The sequence below is a fragment of the Dasypus novemcinctus genome, chromosome 14 (genome assembly GCF_030445035.2).
Source record: "Dasypus novemcinctus isolate mDasNov1 chromosome 14, mDasNov1.1.hap2, whole genome shotgun sequence".
Lineage (NCBI taxonomy): Eukaryota > Metazoa > Chordata > Mammalia > Cingulata > Dasypodidae > Dasypus > Dasypus novemcinctus.
This window is the reverse complement of record NC_080686.1, coordinates 28261609-28281302: the sequence shown is the minus strand read 5'-3', so window position 1 is coordinate 28281302 and position 19694 is coordinate 28261609. Positions and strand designations below refer to the sequence as shown.

Here is a 19694-nt window from a genome sequence, read left to right as displayed (position 1 = left end):
AGTAGACTTTTGTGAGCTTTTGTGGTTTGGATTTTTTTTTGGGGGGGGGTGGTGTCATAAACCCTTATTTTCCAAAGGCCTATTCAGACAAAAGAAGAAAATCCATTAAGTATATGATACCATTAAACACAAGAAACAATGTTCAACCTCACTACTTAACAAACACAAAATTTTCTGTCAAATTTAGTAAGTTAAAGATCAGTTAAGATGCTGGTGTTTAAAAGTTAAAATTGTTACAAACTTTTTGGAGGGCAGTATGTATCAAGAACTAATTTCTTCTCTTTGATTTCATCACTGGAAATATTTGCTAAGGGAACACTTTGACATTGTCTATAATAGGAAAATGTGTTAAATTGCAGTGTTATTCACTGAAGTATTGGGGGATAAAGGACCATAATGTTTGCATCTTGTCCTCATGAGTTCAAGAAAAAGAACTCTGTACACACACACACAGTGCAAATAATGATAAAACAAATGGAGTAAAATGTTAACAATGGCACATCTTAGTAAAGGGTATGTGGATATTCTTTGTACTATTTTTATTCTTGTAACATTAATCAGATTGAAATTATCTCCAAATAAAAGTTATAAAGTTGGTATTATTAAATTGAATTTATATTCTGACTACATATTTGTTAATTAACTGGTATTAGATTAGTTCTGTGGTTGTTTATAAAGAATTGAGATAGTTTACAAGTTTACACACTTTGTGAAGATTTCTTGAAACTTATATTCATGGCTGCAGAAGTAAGAGGAATTTTGATGATCAGGAATTCTCTTTGTCAAGAAATTTTCCCCAAAAACCTGGTATAAATCTGTAGTCAGGGTAGTCTAGCAGCTTAGGTGCAATGACTCTGTGTTAATTGATAAATTCAACTAAAATATTTCTTGAAAAAAAAAAAAAAGATTTTATTTATTTCTCCCCACCCCCTTGTTGTTTTTCACTTGCTGTGTCTGTTCATCTTCCTTTCGGAGACACCAGGAGCTGAACCCGGGACCTCTGATGTGGGAGGGAGGTACTTAATTGCTTGAGCCATCCCTACTCCCTGCTTTGTAATATCTCTCATTCTGGTTTTCCTCCCCAGGTCTCTTGTTGCATCATCTTGTTGCATCAGCTTGCCACATCTGTGGGTCACGTCAGCTTGCTGTCTTGCTCATTCTTTTAGGAGGCCCTGGGATCTGAACCAGTGACCTCCCATGTGGTAGGCGGGAGCCCAGTTACCTGAGCCACATCCTCTTCCTGTCTACTAAGATATTTCAGTCTTTCCTGAAATGGATGGAGCATAGAGAAGTTTTTGTTCTTAACTAACTTTTCGTGGCTCTTTGTTTTAGTGGACTGCTTACACTAACTGCATTGTAAATTAATCAGGTTTTATCTTGGTGCTATGGGACAAGAAATAAAAAAGCTCACCCACCTGTACCCGCTCTCACCAGAGGGGTTGTCTGAAACACTGTTTTACCTTTGTTTGACTTCTTGTCAGATTAACCAAATCTTTTATATTACAGAATAAAAGATACTATTTACCCTACATAATTATATCGTTTATGAGTTTGGAAAAAGATATTCACATAAAGAAGTCATTGTTAACATCCTCAAAAAGGCTAAGATCCCGTATTTCAATTTAGGATGACCAGAAACACATGGGGGTATTGTTTTGAAATAGTATTTTCTTCTTTGGGGAGTGTTCAATTTTGTAATTTAAGTAGAACATGTATATCAGTAGGAATTATCACATAACTTTCCTATAGGTTAGTAATATGAGGAACTTGTATTTGTTAAGAAACTTGGAAGATCTTAGTTCTGTTAAGATTTTCGGATGTTTATATTAGCCACATGTTTTTATTCAACCTCAGAGGACTGTGAAAGCACAGTTTCTGGTCATGCAAATGCCATAACTAATCCATCAATGATTTATTTAGGTAAGAAAAAGCTAAGATTGATGTTTTATGTTCAACCTCTTGGCCCTCTGTCTGTCCCCTGTAGTTGTGCGTGTAATCTATCAGTGGATTGGCAACAAATCTGTAGCTAGCTTTACTAAGTAAATGATTCTTTTATTTACCTTTTTTAAAAAAGTGTTGACCAGACTAAATCGTCCAGTTTTTGTATGGGCAGATGATTAGTTTCTGGCAAATCTAGAAACTGAAAATATTGGCATTAACACTTTTCCTCCAAGACCCATTGAGAAACTTCACCTCTTACCCATTTTTAAAAGACCCCTAACCCTCTGACCTACCCTCTCTCTGGGTGCTACCTCCACTAAATGACAGAGTTCTGGTCCTCCTGCATTTAATAAACTGATTTTTGATGCCCTTCATTCTACTGATTTTAACTGATTAATCAGTTAAAGTTAAGTTTGAGGTTCCTAATAACAGCAATATAGCAATAACAACCTGAGAGAAAGATAATGGGGAGAAGATGAGGAGGTGGAAAGAGAAGTTGATTGATTAGAGAGAGCAAGAGACTGGCAGAAGTGCAGGCTGACAGCAAAGTGGCTTACACTAAAAGGTGATCCAGAGCTGTGTCTCCCTGAGTTGGGCTCCTTTTGCTCTTGAACCACATTCTTTAGTATGGCAGCTTCTCACCCCTATACACGTTTTCTTTTGTTCAACTGGCCATGTACTTGACCTCTTGAAAGAAAAATATATTAGTCTTATATTAATTGAACTTGATGAAAATGAATTCCATATTGACTTTTTGTGAACTATATGTCTCATTTGGTCTAACTTTGTCCCAAAGTTTGATAAATCACTGGACAATAACACATACTAATAATTTTAAACATAAACACATTATTATAATTCTACTTCACATGCCCAAGACAGATGTGTTCTTTTGAAAGATTCTGGTGTGGTTATTAAGTTGTAATGAAAGATGCCAGCTTGCCAGATACATCTTTCCATGGAGTTCACCAAAGCTCATGAACATCTTCTAAACTGGAGGGTACAGTCTCTTTGCCAACCTAGGATGAGAAAAAGTAAAAGGAATGTGTTTCCTTCTGAGTTTTTGATGTATCCATATAAATGCAAGTTTTCCTTTTTAAAAAGATCTGGTCACACAGTGATGTTCAATTCCATATAAATGGGTTTTGCCCAATATCTTGGGCTTTTTATTCATTTTAACACTTTAATGGTAAAGCAGCAAGGGAATCTTTCAGGATATTTATATTGTAGCCTAGTAGTTCTCAATCTTAGGTTTTTAGTCTTAGCCCTCTTTTTATTCCTGGTGTCTGGCTCACAGTAAGAGATTCAGTATGTTCTTATTGTATTGAATTGACTACAATTGTATATTTTCTTGTTAGTTAGCTTTTAGTGTGTCCTAAGTAGTTCTCTAAATATAATCTACATTAATTGTTAACCAAGTTCAGGCTGGTTGCTGTTCTTCTGTTGAGTCCAGTGCCTCATGTTATCTTACACTGGTCCACTGTGAAAATGTGTGAAACTCTCCCTAAAATTCCCTTAGATCTTCGTATGCATTTGATTCCATGTTGCTTCCCAGCTTCCTAACAAAAGGGCGGTGCTGGGCTTGGTTCACTGGTTTCATACTTAGGTGATCAGGAAAAAACAACATGTTTCTTCGCAAATTTTGAGCTTAAAAGCTCATGCCATACTATTTTTATTGTCTTGGGTATCTCAGTCTTTAATATGTAGTAACTCACACAAGGGTAAATTCTGTAACTTAATGCTTTTCTTCTTTACCTTAGGCATAAAAAGCATTTGCTTTTCAGTACTTTTTTTGGCCACTGTTTGGCCTGCTTAGATGGTTATCCATCATTTATAATTTAGTCAAGCTTGCCAACCTGCATTTTAGTGGTATTACAGATTAATACCAGTATGTTCTGTCTTTTTTTCCTGTAAAATTTTAGTTTGTTCCAGTCATTCATTTGTCTTGGCATTATTTCTGGCTGTTCCAAAACAACATCTAATGTCACAGGAAACAAAAATCCTTTGTCCTTTTCCCCGTCTTCTCCATCACCGGTGTTCCTCCTCCTTCCTGTAAGAATCCGTTACCCGGCTGTGCTTGTAAAGATTAGCCCTGCTGTGTAGAATCACGTTAGGGAACAGCGCATTTGGGAACCCGATTATTCGCTCCAAAATTGAGAGAACAGAAGGTTTCTATCAGCTCTCTGACTTCATAGCATAAGTTAGGGAACTGCTATGGATTGAACCTTAATCTTAATACAATTTAATGATAGTTTAAATCTACTTGTACTTTGTGGAGTTGGAGAAATTGGAACCTCATGGAGGTTTAATGAAAGGTTTTCTTTTGTATGTTATATTTTGAAGGAAGTGCTGCAAAAAGGCCTTGCATACCTTCTTGTCCTTTCTTTCTTAGCTCACTAATAAGGGAATTCAGAATTTAGTGAACAAGGAGCTATGTGCAAGTCCTGAATTTAAGCAGAAGAGGGATCTAACAGATCACCTATCCCAGTTTAGAAGAATAGACATACCTAATCTTCAGAGTAATTCCAAAGCTGTTGTTTTTATCTACTCTGCTTTATTGTTTCTCACCATATCATTTTTTTTCATTTATTCATGCATACGAAAAGTAAAAAAATCTCCCAAAAAAACTTGCCTCATAGATGTAAGATAAATGTAATTATTCAGTATTAACAATAGACTTTTAGATATGGCTCCTGTTCTTTTCAAGGGAAACTAGGAGAAAAAAGGAAAGGTTAATTTAAAGAAGAATTAACATTATAAAATGTCTTCAGATTTTTTTATTTCATCAGCAGTCAGCTGAATTTGCCGTAGATGGGAGGTAAAACTATATATAGCTCTGAATTAAAAAAAAAAAAAAATTACCTGTAATCTCCAAGGGAAAGTCAGGATTAAACAGGACTTTCGTAGCATAATGGTAGCAGTTACCATGACTGCAGGGCTCCCTCTTGTGGGCCAGTGAAGCAAATAGTGGTCAAGTCTCACAATCTAAAGGCTTTGTTATTAAAGACCTCTCTAGCCTCATAATTAATGATCACTTGAAATCTTTGTTATGCCATTTGGTTGATAGAGTCAGTGAGAGATTCTTGGGAGGAATATTTCTCAAGGTGTGATGACTGTCCTGCTCTTTTGGTTTCTTAGTCTGTATTTCATATCCTCTTCCTAATATGAACAGGGAAAAGTAAGAGAAAAACATTACTTCTGAATTCTCCTGCTGTCCTGTAATTTATTTTTTTGGCTACAGAAGCTAAGAATGGATAACTGGAATTATTTTATGAGACGTAATTCCTATGATCATTAGGTAACAGTGCTCATTTAATTTTGGTGGAGGCTGATTAGCTTGTTCCTGGTCTCATAGTGAGGTAATGTGATATTTTAGAAGAGAACCAGCAGTGCCAACAGCTCTTTAATAGTAACTTGATTAATTCACTGAGCCGTGTTGGCTTTCTAAGCTGGATTGGAATGTAGGTAACCATGCAAAGTAGAACAAGCTTGGGACTTAAAATAAATGACCTGAGCTTGACAGAAGTTGGACTTTAGTAATGACAAGTTTAATCTATTGTATATTATGCTGTAAAATAAATAATAGTGTGCCTTGTGTTATAGACTGAACTAATGAGAAAATTAGTAATAGGGTCAGATATTATGCAATCCTTATCTGAATGTAAATGAGTTAAATTCTCAGAGTCACTTTTCCTTTTTCCCAGTTTCCCCTATATCCTCTTTTACATGCTCTTTAATTATATTAATTATTCAGCTTGATACTCTTTCCTCTTCATAGCGGCCCTCACTTGCTTGTTCACGTTCCCCTCTGAAAAGCTGGGTGCAGACTTCCCATTTTCCTTTTCTTTGTTTTTCCAGAAAATAAGTCTATAGGCTTTTTCACTATAGGAATTTTACTTCTAGTCACTATTGCTAAACATTGGGGAAGAAAAGCAAACAAGAAGAAGCTAAACATTTCCAACAATCTTCAAATGATCTCATCAGTAATTTATAGTTTCTGATCCCTTTTCTTAGATCATCTTTGGATGCTATTCTAAGACAGTTCTGGAAAACCTCTCTAATTTTCTCTTGGAAAACTAACTTCTCCAGTTTGGCAGTGTTTTTCAGAAGACATTGAAATGTGCCTCTATTAATTACTCCTGGCAATTCATTCTAAGGGACTCATTTAGGATGTGGGAAAATTTACTTATAATAAAGATGTTTAACAGAATTATGTGTAAGGAAAAGAAAAGCTAGAAACAGCCCAACAGCAAAAAGGTTAAGTAAATTATGATAGTTTATAAAATATTATATAATAAAAATGATGTCACATTTCATGTTGACATGAAAAGATGTTCATGAATTCCTGAGAAAACACTGAGAATTTTCTTAGATGAAGGAAAACCTGTATTATATGTATACATACACACATATAAATAATTTATAGAAAAATATCTAGAGCGTCCCAGGTTATTAGCAATGGTTGTTTCTGGACAGGTAAGCCCTCCCATGTAGCTTCTCCCTACTGTCAGAACTGGGGAAGAGAAGGCTTGGGACAGATAATTCCAGAAAACACCAGGACGAGCAACTTAAAGGATGGGGGCTCACCCAGAAGTAGAAAGCTAAATATCCCTTACTTGTCCCAGGCAGTTCTAGGATCTGGGTTGAGCAGGGCTGGAATGGGGTCTCCCAGGACCCAATTTGGTTTAGAGAATTAGCAGCAGAAGCATATTTGCCAGAGATAAGCCTGTATCTGGGGTAGAAAAGGAGAGAGCCACTTGGGTAGGAAGAAGGCTCCTCTGCCTTCTCCCAAGACCTCAACCCCATTCCCATTCAGAACTCAATGCAAAGAGTTGGTGCAGGAAAATTGAGCCCCTGCTGTTTCTTATCCTAGTGTGTAAGTTTATTTATGGGTTTGGTCTCGCTGGAAGGCATTTAGCTCCTATAATGAGGGAGCATTGCCCTTCGAGTCAATCAATATCTCATGTTCATTTCCATTTAATATGGTCAAACAGAACTTTTGATGACAAGTCTCAACTTCAGGGCTCTGTGAAACATAAAAACTATAACAACTATTGTTAATATTAAGGAAAATGAGACAGAGGTTGTGGCTTGTCAGAAATCATCTAGAAAATAGGAATAAGATGCAGTCGACTGGGCCCCAGGCAGTGCTAGCTGACTTCAACATTGACAGGGCGAGTCCTGCAGTGTTGATATAAGGAGTTAGTGTAGAAATGCAATTAATTGCTGGGGTTTTCCCCCTCAACTAAGGCTAATTCATTATTTGGACCTTATTCAGTTGTTTTCCCAAAGTGATTCTCAAGGTTACTTTAAGAATGTATTAGTTTGGACATATAATTTGAAAACAGTGATCCTGCTATTACTGCTATTAGGGCGGGCATATACACACACACACACACACTGCATTGTAATTGCCAGTACATGCACGCATGCACACACACACACACACACACACACACACTGCATTGTAATTGCCAGTACATGCACGCATGCACACACACACACACACACTGCATTGTAATTGCCAGTACATGTGGTTTAAGATAAATTGAAGGGAATGCTTATGAAGCCTTGAACTCTTTTTAGGGGATGATCCTATAATGAATAGGCAGTGTCCATTCTGCAACATTTTCTGGCAGTTTTCTAAATGCCTTAGCTCTAATGTGTTAATTGTATTACATTTCTACCTTTGTTACTAAGGTGACATTTGTAAAATGGAGATCATAATCTCCGTTGTCTGCACAGGATTGTTGTGGTTATTAAATAGGACAGTGGACATGAACATGCTTTTGTAAAACTGTAAAGCGCCTCACAAATTCAGGGCTAGAGACTTAGTATTATGTCAAACCTCCCCTCCTCTCTACATATTCATGCCACTCTGTCCCTTCCAGATCTACGTGTTCTGTGAATAAGGCCATAAGTGTCACTTTATTCATTTATATTCCTGTACTTTAGCTTTTTTCCTTCTGTTTCTTTTTGTGTGTATACCTTCATCTGAAAAAAAGACTATTTTAAATAATGTTATATGCAGAATTTTTATGATAAAGAGTAAATAAACAATACTGTAGAGAAAGGATAAAAAGTGTGGTGGATACAACACAGGCTTTGTAAACAGACGGATCTGTTTCTGAATCCTGGTGTCACCATATATTGGATATATGATATGGCCTTGGGCAAGTTACCTAATCTATTTTAGGTTCAGTGTTCTCATGTGTGAAATGGAGGATAATATTTGTCTTTTGTGATGGTTGAGGACCCAATGAGATATTTTTTGCAAAGCACTTGAATATTGCTTCCTCAGAACTTTAGTCTACCGTCATTTGCTCAAATGGAAGTGACTAATTCTAGTACAAACTTTACCATGCTCGTTCTTGTCCTTTTTATGTAAGTTACTTTGATAAAGTTGAGAAATTTAATTCCACAGTTACTCTAGATATTTTGGATTTTCAACTTATGGGATGAAAAATGAGGGAGGCATAGCACACAATAGTGTGTGTTCTTTTACTTCTGGTGTATTTGGGTATATGAGACCCTCAAGCTCAGCAAATATTTCAAAAGCAGTATGTATGTATTCAGTGTGTTTTACAAGAACCTGCTATTTTCCTGGCACTGTGTCAAGTTTTTGGAATTTAGACATGAAAAATAGTTCACGCCTGTGTCCGAGGTCATCCTCTGAAGAGACAGAAGAGTAAGCAGCTCTTCAAGGTCAGAAGTACAGTACAATAATAGGTGCTTGCTTTGGAGACCCAGAGCAGGTCCCTCCCACCCCCCTAGTTGTGAGTGTTCATGTGCAGGTGCTTCCGAGGGAAGGTGATACTAAGTCTGGAGAGAAGCGGAAGCTGGCACATGAAGCCATCTCTTCCAGGCTAAGGAGATGGAGCTTATTTTAAGATGATGAACACTTCACTGAATTTAATTTGCTTATAGAATTTCTTATTAAGAGATAGCTTTTAACCCAAGTCTGTGATTTCACCTGGTAATCCATCAAAGCAACTTTGGTTTATTTTAACACTAGAGCAAAAATTTCTGTTAGACTTAATGAAAGATGGCTTGTCAGTCCCCATTGTAGAACCGTATCTTTTTTAGAGTTTCCACCTCAAAGAATTTTTTCCCTATCTTTTAGAACTCTTATAGGATGCAAACCACTTTATTCCTTATTCCATTTTTTTCTTTTCCTCTAAATAAAGTTATAAGGAAACATATGAAATGATGTTCTTGTTAGGATTTGAGATGTTTTAGATGTGTAATTGTTAAAGTCTTATATGTTAACTTGGGACCTGGCTTCTCAATATGAATGGTAGAATGAAGGCAGATTTTGTCTTTCTGCTGCATAGTGTATATATAGTTTTTCAAAGCAAGAGAGTGATAGTTGGTAGTTTTTGAAAGTTAAAAAATTGATCATTCCAGCCACACTCTTTCTGAGCTTTCTAAATGCTGTCATATTGGCCGTTCAACCTTTTTTTCTTAGTTCTTCAACAGAAAATAGAAATAAAGTACATGTTCTCTCCTAAATATAAGGTATAATGATTAATTTTTAAAATACTTGTATATAAGTAGAAAGATTATTGCAAAGATAACACATGCACAGTTTTGACTCACCTTTTGCTCCTTTTATTTCAGCTCAGTCTGAAATTGAAGTTTCTGTCTCAGCAAGGAATATCAGAAGGCTACTAAGTTTCCAGCGATATCTTAGATCTTCACGTTTTTTTCGTGGTACTACCGTTTCAAATTCTCTGAACATTTTAGATGATGATTATAATGGTCAAGCCAAGGTTTGTATAGCTTTTTCAAGAAAACGTTAATTCTTTTATAAGTTTCATGAAGACATTTTCCCATGTGATACTAATTTATAGAGCCATAAATTTTGTCTGTGAATATAGGTTGAGATCATTTTATAGGTTTTTCTTTTAGAGTGGCTGTTCATTTTATAACTAAGTGTCCAAAAAACAGGGATTTTTTGAAATAACTAAAATCACAAAATATTTTCATTTATTCTAACATTAAGTAATAAGTAGATTGATAGAACATTAAACCTTGAGATCATACAGAATCTTAATGTTTGAAAGAATGTTAGTGATTACCTGATCTGGTATTTGTATTCTATAAAGAAAGAGACTCTGGCCTAGAGAGGATTAGAGACCTTGTTTGAGCTTTTTACCCAGCCTTTTAGAGATAGGCCAGCATAGGAAGTTAGGTCTCATGACTGTCAGTCAAATGATAGTCTCTTGCAGCCATGAAATAGTGAGGATTTAGACATATTTTAATGAGATCTGGTCAACTGTGAGTGTTTTTTACTTCATCTTATATATTGTGAAATAACTTGTGTTAATTAAGGTAGAGGTTAGACGAACTTGGTTTTCAACAAATGAGGATTTTGGTAATCTTAAATTTTTCAAACACATTCTAAATTATTCTTTGACTTACTAGTCAGAGGTCAGATTTTATAAATTTTTGTAGATAGGGCCAGAGTACCCTTATTACAGTTACATTAAATTGCTTCCCTGTTTGGTAAAAGAAATCAATGTAAGGTGTTCATGCTCTTTAAATTTTAAGCCAGTTTATAAGTTCTGCTTTTTTAGAGTGAGAATATTGATCTGTGTATCACCAGTTGTTATTTGTAGCATCATAAATAGCAACCTCTATTAATAATCTCTTTAGTGTTGCTGATGTTGATTTATTTATAAATGTATGCAATAGTGAATGTTTGGATACAAAATAAGTTTATATTTTAAAATATATAGCCCCCAGATTTTTCAGGTTAAGAATATAATGTTGGTAGTTTATTAATATGTACCAATAAAATACATTTGATTTAAAAGAATAATAATATACTGTTGAAAAATGCAGTGTATTTGGGATTCAGGGTCTTCGTGCAATTTACTTACTTGGCCAAAATAATACTACCCTAAATTAATGTAGTACAGTCAGTTCTCATCATTCGTGGTCGTTATGTTCTGTAAACTCACCATAAATAGTGAATCCTGAATCATTGCTTCTAAGGGAAATTTCAGGAGCCTCTGATCACAGTATCTTCATTAACTGATTAATATATATAACTGTCTTATGTATGTTTCTGTTTAAATACACCTTAAGAGTTAATATGTTTTGTCGATTCATTAACACTGAAGTCAACATCTAACAGCACTCTAACGCCTGCCTGAATGAAACTTATCTGTCACACACATGTTTTTCTCTAAGGCACATCACAACCTTCTTGCATTTAGGAATACTAGATAACACTTCAGCACTGCTCTTGGGGATCATTTCATACAGTGAAATCACCAGGAAAAAAACACAAAATGCAAAAAACAAAGCACTAAACATAGTGCGGAATGGTCGCTTGTTTACATTCTGAGAGCTAAAATAAGAAGGCAGAGTATCTCCTTGTTCACCCTCAGCTGGGAACGCATGTCAGGTGACTCAGATTTTTAGCCACTCTGTGCACATCTATAAATGACCACAAAAGTGGTCCAAGTGTCAATTTCAGGGTTACAAATAAATTTTAGCCAGTAGGTGGATTAGTAGACAGAGAACCCACAAATAATGAGGATTGACTGTAAATGCTATTAACTTGTTATTTAAAGATGTTTAGAGAATATAAATAAATTTTACGTATGTTGAGAGTGTTTTTTAAACACAACAATTAATTTAAGCAGTATCTGGTATCGAAGTCATAAGTCTAGGATCCAGAATCAGACTGCCTGGCATAAGATCCCACCTCTGTCATTTTCTAGCTGAGCAAGTTACTTCTTGCCTCAGTTTCCCCATCTATAAGGTGAGGATTGAAAATAGTAACTGCTTGATAGAGTTTTGTGAGTAGTAAAAGAGCAAGTGAAGTACTTGTAGCACTACCTGGAATATGGTAAGCACTTAGTAGCTATTACAAGTTATTTTTACTAGATTTTAGGAATCTAGTTTCTAGACTATGAACCACACCTCTCTGATTTTATATTAGGATTCTTGAAGGTCTGTAGAATAGGAATAAGTTGGGGGAAAAAAAACCCACTGTCTTTATCTATACATCACTTAATTGGAAAATAATATTTTGTTTTTCAAATGGAGTTTATTCTTTTGGAGTTTGTTTGTTTGTTTTTGGAGCCAAGCGAAGGCCATGATTAAAAGGAGAATGATATTTGGCATTTCTTAAAGTAAATCAATCTACTTTCCATTTTTATTATTTTCTCTATGGGCTACAAAAGATAGAGAATGTTATTGAAATTAAATTACAGTAGGAATGTTTGATTTTCATTTCAGTGTATGCTGGAAAAAGTTGGAAATTGGAATTTTGATATCTTTCTGTTTGATAGACTAACAAATGGTAAGTGAAGAATTTGACTTATTCAAGTTAACATAGTTTTTCCCGATTGCTGCTTGAAGGTACAGCCACTGGTGATTTGTTGTTTTTGTTTACTTATGATTATGAGCCCTCTGCTGGGAGAGGGATCATCATATTTTCCCTTCTTTAGTGACTGATTTTTGTAAGCCTAGAGAATCCGTCTTACAATTTTAATTTTTGATTATTATTTTTAACAGTTATCAGAATAGTCATCATTATCATCACTTGGCTTCCCTGATTAGTGCTGTTATTAATAACCCAAAGTGAATATTATTTTGTGGCCATTTACAGTGACGTGTTCTGGTATTGTATTCCAGTGTTGATAGCCCGTGTTAATAGCCACACATGCATGGTGGATTGAAAACCTTTTTGGAGGCACCCGTCCTTGTAGCATTCCGGCGCGCAGACTCTGCGCGTCTAGACGCGGTGTGTTGTGGTGAGCAGCAGCGGTTCCCTCCGGCAGCGCCTCTCAGGGGTTGGGAGTAGGGAGAGCTTGCTTCTCCAGAAGCATCTGCGGGGACTCTGAGTAGTTTGGGAACTCTGTTGACCCCCTCGAGGTGTTTTTTGTTTGCTTGTTTGGTGGGGGAGGGCGGGGGGTGGAGTGGATTAGGGGGAGCACGTTCCCTACTTTCTGGGAACCAGAACAAGATTGTCTTGAGAATAACTTTTATTTAAGATAGAATCATGGGCATAATTCTTTGTGGTACTAGCCTTTGCCCCTTTTGTGTCTTAATAGCTTTTTAATAAAATGAAGCAGAGTGGAAAGTACACCACCGAAGAAGTCAGTTCAGGCTATTTAGAATGATGAAATAAATATGTGGTTCATTGCTCTACTTGGAAATTACCTATTTTTTTCTTATTTCAGTTTGGAATGCCACTTCTTTTGTAAGGAAGCCAAATATGTGAAGCAAACAAACAGGCAAATTTAACTTTATTCATCTTGAGAATCAATGCAAGTCTAGGGTTCTTTTAGTAACACTATATTTTTCCTCCTAAGCCATGTGGCCGTGCAGAGTGAACATACTTGGGTATATATTTCCTATTTGTCTGCACACCATTCAAAGAAAATAAATTGGACCCATCCCTGGCAAAATTGTGAAGACCATGAAGTTTGCTTTTTCCAACAAAGCCTCCCTTTCCCTTTGTTGCCTCTTTACTCTTGCTCTTTTCTGTCGTTCTTTCCCTCTCCTTTGCCCTCTGGTGTCTAAACGTTCTCTTCCTTCCCTGCCCCCCACCGCGGCCCATTAAACACAGGAGATACTCTAATAACACTTATTGATAACAGTTACCCTTCCCATCAACCTTCCGTTTTGGAAATACAGGTAGTGAAATTTCAGGTGGCCCAGCCTCTTTAGATCTGGGGAATTCACCCTTTTCTAACTTAACATGAATATTACTTTAGTTATTACCTCAAGATACAGGTAGATAAAACAACGCCACTCTTGAACACGGTCAAGTTTTAGCCTTACATAAATTCTAACAGGTAATAATAGCCCATTATTAATCTGCAGGGACTCTGTCACTCATTGAAACAGCTGATTGTTCTCTATATTCTCTTCTTAAAGAGTATATATTCTGCTCGTCAGGGAGGCTTGGTGTTTGACCAGATGAATTTGAAGTGAGACTGACACACAGAAGTAGTCACCACCAGTCTACATTGGTTAATTGAGCACTTTGCTTTCCCTTTAATTGCTTCACTCCTTAAACTGGGTCTGTGGAGCGGTTGGTTTTCTTTATGATCCGTGATCGTTAGGGGCTAGTAGAAACCACAATGGTTAGCTACCCTCCTATGATGTCACAGATCATATATATATAATTTCCATTAACCACAGCTACCTAAAAGATAAAAGAATTTTATATGGGCAGTCATAGTACAGTGAAACCAAGTCAGCAGAGGAAACTTCATTTAACTTGCATTATGTAACTACAGCTGCTTTCCCTTCAAAACATGTTTTAGCCTGAAATGAATTCTAGATGCTAGCCACACATGATATTCAAGTATTGCGTTCTGCCTTCTTGCCTGTCGATCCAGTGTTTTCTTTTGGTAATTTCAGAGATGAAATTGGGGATGGAGGGAGGGGGAGAAGGCAAAAATCAGTGATTCAGGCCAAGGCGAATGGTCCCCAGCTTGTCCCCTCCAAGGAGGAAAGTAGTTCTTGTCTGGTCAGATATCTGTGATGCTCCCTTCATACGGGATGAGGGTTAGGGTAATGGGAGGTAGCAAGATTTGGCCTGTCGTCCCCAAAAGCCACCCCTCGCCACCAGGCCTTTGGTTGTGGAGTAGGCTAATCCTGCCGGGCTCCTAGCCAGAATTACCTTCTAAAAGCCACCAAGGGCGCTACCCTGAGACAGTTTAATCCTTTGATATACTTTTATGAGGGTAACTTTTCTATAAATACAGTTTTCTTTTTCAAGAAAGTATTTGTTTCCATTTCCATAAAAAAAATAAGTTGTGTTTTAACACATCAATTAAGTATCACTTTTTTGGAATATATTTCATTGATGTGTGTGATAAATGAGATATATTATGTTTTCCATATTCTTATTTGCTGGTATTAATATTATCAGTTGTAATCTTGTGAATTGAGAAGGGAAAAAATATTGCATGCAGTTTTAAAAATTTCGTATGGGTAGTACACTTCAATAGATTTAGTCTTGTTGGATTCCTTTAAAGGTCTTGGTAGGGACATAATGTGCATCTCTTACTGCAGTTTGCCTGAATTCCAGAAGAGGGTGTTTTTCCATTAGATTGGAATTTTCTTAAAACTTCTTCTGGAGAAATTGGTAATTTGTTTAGATAGTTTTGAAAAATGATTCCAGAACAACCCTGTGATAACTTAACTATGCAGAATAAATATATATTCTGAAATATATATCTATGTATATATCCAAGGAGAAGTTGGTACAGCAGTAATAAGAGAAAAATAGCTCACTAGTTTGCAGATGTTCCAGACCATCACAGCCCGTGTTTGCACAGCAGAGTATTATCAGTCCTTGAATGCATTTTACCATTTAATTTCCTAAAAGATAAAAAGATTTGAAACTTCCTTCCCATTTGGAGGAGATTTATTAGGTAGGTTTCTAAAAGAATCTCTTTTGGCCTGCTACATCCTTTTCAACATTGCTTATGCAAATATTGTTCCAATTAATTTACTTTCTCCTTAGCCATGGGCTTCTGCTGAGAATTGTTTAGACAGTTTGGGAGAACAAGTTCAGCCAGTTAACCATTTATTATTCTTTGTACATATTATAACTATAAAATTCTAATATTATATCCTTTCTATATTTTAGTAAGAATCATTGACGTCTTTTGAGAATTCCGGAATCATGTTATATTTTTACTACCCAATTGCTGGCAGTATTTTATGTGTTTATATCTCTTTAAAATAATATAGTTTATTTAGTTTTTAAAATTATATAGCATGTGTGTCCTAAAGAGGAAATCTACAGAACTTTGAGAAATATAATAGAAGGTTTAAAAAGTGGAGAATTATACCATGAAATGGAAAACTAAACATAATAAAATGGCAGCTTTTTCCAAGTTTAATTTCTAGATTTGATGTAACTCCAGTTGTCATTGACAAATGAGTGGAAATTGGGAACTAAGTCAGCCCCCATTGCATGTAGCAACTCATTCCAGAAACTTAGCTGTGTGGGAGAATAGAAAGAGTGGTAATTGGAGAAGCCGAGAGAGTCAGGGAGGCCACATTAGAGAGAGAGCTAGGGAGGGAGGGGACGAGGGAGACCATGAACACACGTGTCTGATGGAATGAGGTCCCTGAGAAGGTGGATGAATTGGCATGTGAAGGAAAAACTCATTCCATTATAATAAGCGGATAAAGAGAATGATAGGTATATTTCCAGATAGCTTTGTAGATTTGGTTTTAGAGTCTTCCTCTGTGGGCTTCTCTTTTCCTATGAAGCATGAGGAAAGATAATCTACTTAGAGTGAGGGGGTGGGCTGAAACTTTGAGAAGATAAGAGAAGTCTTGAAAATAGGCATTGTAAAAAGTGAAAGAAACATTTCAACAGAAAAACATAGTAAGATTGCTAGGCAGTGTTGACCATGAATTAATTTATAGTGGTAGGGTTCAGCCTAAATTTGTGACTCTTTCTTTTCCTTCAGCAACTCTCAGATTCTCTGCTGCAAGTATGCAAAAGGCAAATAGTTGAGTTCTACGTTAAGATTTTGCTCCATAGTTAAAATGATAGAGGGTTAGAGAGGGGACATAGAGGTCAAATGTATTGAGAGTATTTTCAAGTTAATTATTTTAATATTAAAAGAGAAAAGGGATAGCCAAAGGTACATGAGTCAGGAGCAGGATGTGTGTGCATGTGTGCATGCATGTGAGTTTGCTCTACGATACTAGAGAAGGGGAGCCGTGATCTGAAGGAGCAGCTGTGAAGAACAAGGAAGACTTGCTCTCCCCTCCTAGCCGGTGTGTAAGAGTGAACACACCATCCACCCATCAAGGTTGCAGCCAAGATAATTGGCTCTGGGGACAGCCAAATTTCAGTTAAAGCAAGGTGGTAAAGGGAATCTTGGGAGAGGCTGAGGAATGGGGACGTTTGTTGGTTCTGGAATGAGAATATTAGAGGCAGGCATGGGGAGAGTCGGTGAGGGAGGAAGTGGGCATGTGGTCAGCGGGGAGGCTGTATAGCATGGGGTTAAGCGCGTTTGGTGTTTGATCATCAGGCAAACTTATTCTAACATTCCCAAAAAAGAATGAAGACGGAAGGCTATAAAGACACTTCTGAAAAAAAAATTGTAATGAAAAATCAACTGTCAAAGGAAAAAATTAAAGCAGAATATTGGCATAGAAATGTAGACAATAGCTGTATTTTAAATCTATATAAGGATAGATTTGTAACTACATTACAAAACTCAAACAGACAAAAGGATTCATAGGAGTTAGCATTTTGATAACAGTAGTTTTAGGATTGTTGGATTAAAAGGGATTTTTTTTTCTTGTCTTGATCCTTATGATTTTCTGAAATTTTGCATTTTAGAGAAAAAAAATTTAAAAGGCACCTACTAAGCTAAGTTCAGCCACGTCATGGATGCTTCAGAAGTCAAATAACTTATTCTGTTTGAGACAGTTTTCAGAGTTGTCTACTATTGATTTTAATCATTTTGATGTTCTTTTTTAAAAAAATTAATGTGCCTGAAATGCTTATCTTTCAGTGCTTTGCAGTTGTGGAAAACTGAAACAGAAATTAATTTTTTCTTAGAATGGAAGAACGGTGTTGCACTTAAGTTCCATAACTGGTAAAATATGAAGATGCAGGCTTTTAATAGACAAAAAGTAGGAATTAGCATGCTCTTTCCATGTTTTGAATTCAAAATCCATATTTGGGACCACAGTGCAATCATATTAGTTTGTATTTCCTACTAATGTAGTCTCTCTCCTTTCTTTTTAGGAAACAGTCTAGTAAGTTTAACCTTCCATTTATTTAGTCTTCATGGATTAATTGAGTACTTCCATTTAGATATGATGAAACTTCGTAGATTTTTAGGTAAGTGATTCTAACCCATTTAATAATAAGATTTATATAAAAACTGGTTTGCATTTTACATCAGTTATTTCATTAAATATAGCTGTATAACAAACCACCCCTATATTTAGTGGCTTAAAACAACAATCACAACCAGCACTGGGTTCAGTTACGCACCTGTAGTCAGGTAGCAGGTGAGCTGCAGATTCGCTTTGCAGATCTTGCCTGTGACCTCAGCAGGGACAACTGGCTTGATTTGGTTTTGTACTACATGGTGTCTTATAAATTAAATTTAAAAGGGGAGAGGAATTTGGTACCATAATAGATTCACATTAAGAACAACAAAAAAGTATTTATGTATTTCACAACAAGCTGAGCTTGTTCAAATGGCAGTAGCAAGTTTCCAAGAGAGAGCAGACACACACAGACCTTTTGATCCAGACTGAGAACGGTACACATTCACTTGCCCCAGATCCTGTCGGCCAAACAAGTCACCTGTGGGCTGAACTCTACCTCTTGATGAAAGAGCTGTGTGGTCACAAAGATACAGGGAATGGCAAAGAATTGGGATAATTCCACAACTAGTCTCTTCCACTGATCACATAACAATAACACAATTTACATATTACTCTACATTTTTGAAGGATAAAACTTTAAAAGATCAGGTGTATTGCACTTAGATCTCTTTTTCTGATCTCTGAAATCTCTTGATAATCCTGAAGGGCAAATTTTGAAATTTTTATAACAATATATTTAAATGTGTGGGGTGGTATTTACATGATACTGTTAGGAAAAATGTTAGGTATTTCACCAAATAAGGACAAATTTTAGAAAAAAATAGGTAGTAGGATTCTTTAGCTTTTTATTTTCTTTTTCTTTTTTTCTTTCTTTAAGGAGGTTCTGGGGAGTGAATCCAGGAAACAGGTGCTTAATCACTTGAGCTACATCTGCTCCCCTAGCATTTTTTTTAATGATGATGATACTATAGCTTTCCCCTTAAGTACCAGTGTAAGATATATTTGTTATCTAGGACTTTTGAGGAAATTTTTAGTGTGTATTTATTTAAAAATTGTATTCCTCTAAAATTATACTAATATGTACATTATAAAACATAGAAAATAGATCTTAACAAGGCTCATTTGAAGACTGGACTAAGAGGAAATAGGGAATTTTCATGCTGTTTGCACTCCCCAGCAGCTTGTGTCTCACCCAGCGCAGGGCTGACTCACTTTCCTGTGAAACCATTGGATTGGAGTTCTGTGCTGTGAGGGCAGAGGGCAGGCTTGACGCAGTTAGTTCCAGGCTGGTATGGGGACAGCCCACATCCCTAATCTTAGTCTGCTCTTTTCATAATGCCATAAAGGAAACTGATCCAAAAGGGCAAGATTCCCAGAAAATTCATCCCTACTACTGAAAAATAAAATATCAGGCCAACTGTTAACTAGCTGATAATGTACCAGTTGGCTTATTTTCCAGTGTCTATAATATTTTAGCTTCATGAAGATTTTTGCTAGCGTTTCTTCACTGCTGAATTTCTAGTACCAAGAACAGTGCCTGGCACATTAAATATTTATTGAATGAATTGTATTGCTTTTATTAAAATGAGAAACTCATCTAAATGAAAAAGTCAGACGTTTCGTATCATGACAGGCTCACATTTAAAATAAGAAGAAGGAAAAAAAGGAAATACATCACAATTTTGACATGAAAAATTCTTATTAAAAAGTTCCAATTAGGTTAGGTGTCAAATTGGTACTGATTCTCTGGACATATATGTGAGTTTTGAGGTGATTATCATCCCTCTGAATCCAAACACCTTCAGCTTATCTTCATGAAAAGTATAAATGGACAATCCATAATCGTAACTACTTTTGTATTTACGCATGTTCCCCGTTTCCAGTTAAATTTGGGCTCTTTCTGC

At 36.2% G+C, this 19694-nt stretch overlaps 1 protein-coding gene across 2 annotated transcripts in view; it reads left to right on the top strand.

Moving 5' to 3' along the window:
- Positions 1 to 19694, top strand: part of PDE7A (phosphodiesterase 7A) — a 105226-nt gene that overhangs the window by 72665 nt on the left and 12867 nt on the right. For both annotated transcript variants that reach the window (XM_058275579.2, XM_004482643.4), the window contains exons 4-6: positions 9562 to 9713; positions 12196 to 12259; positions 17699 to 17794. In XM_058275579.2, the coding sequence (XP_058131562.1) occupies positions 9562 to 9713; positions 12196 to 12259; positions 17699 to 17794 (312 nt within the window). The remainder of the gene's footprint in view (positions 1 to 9561; positions 9714 to 12195; positions 12260 to 17698; positions 17795 to 19694) is intronic.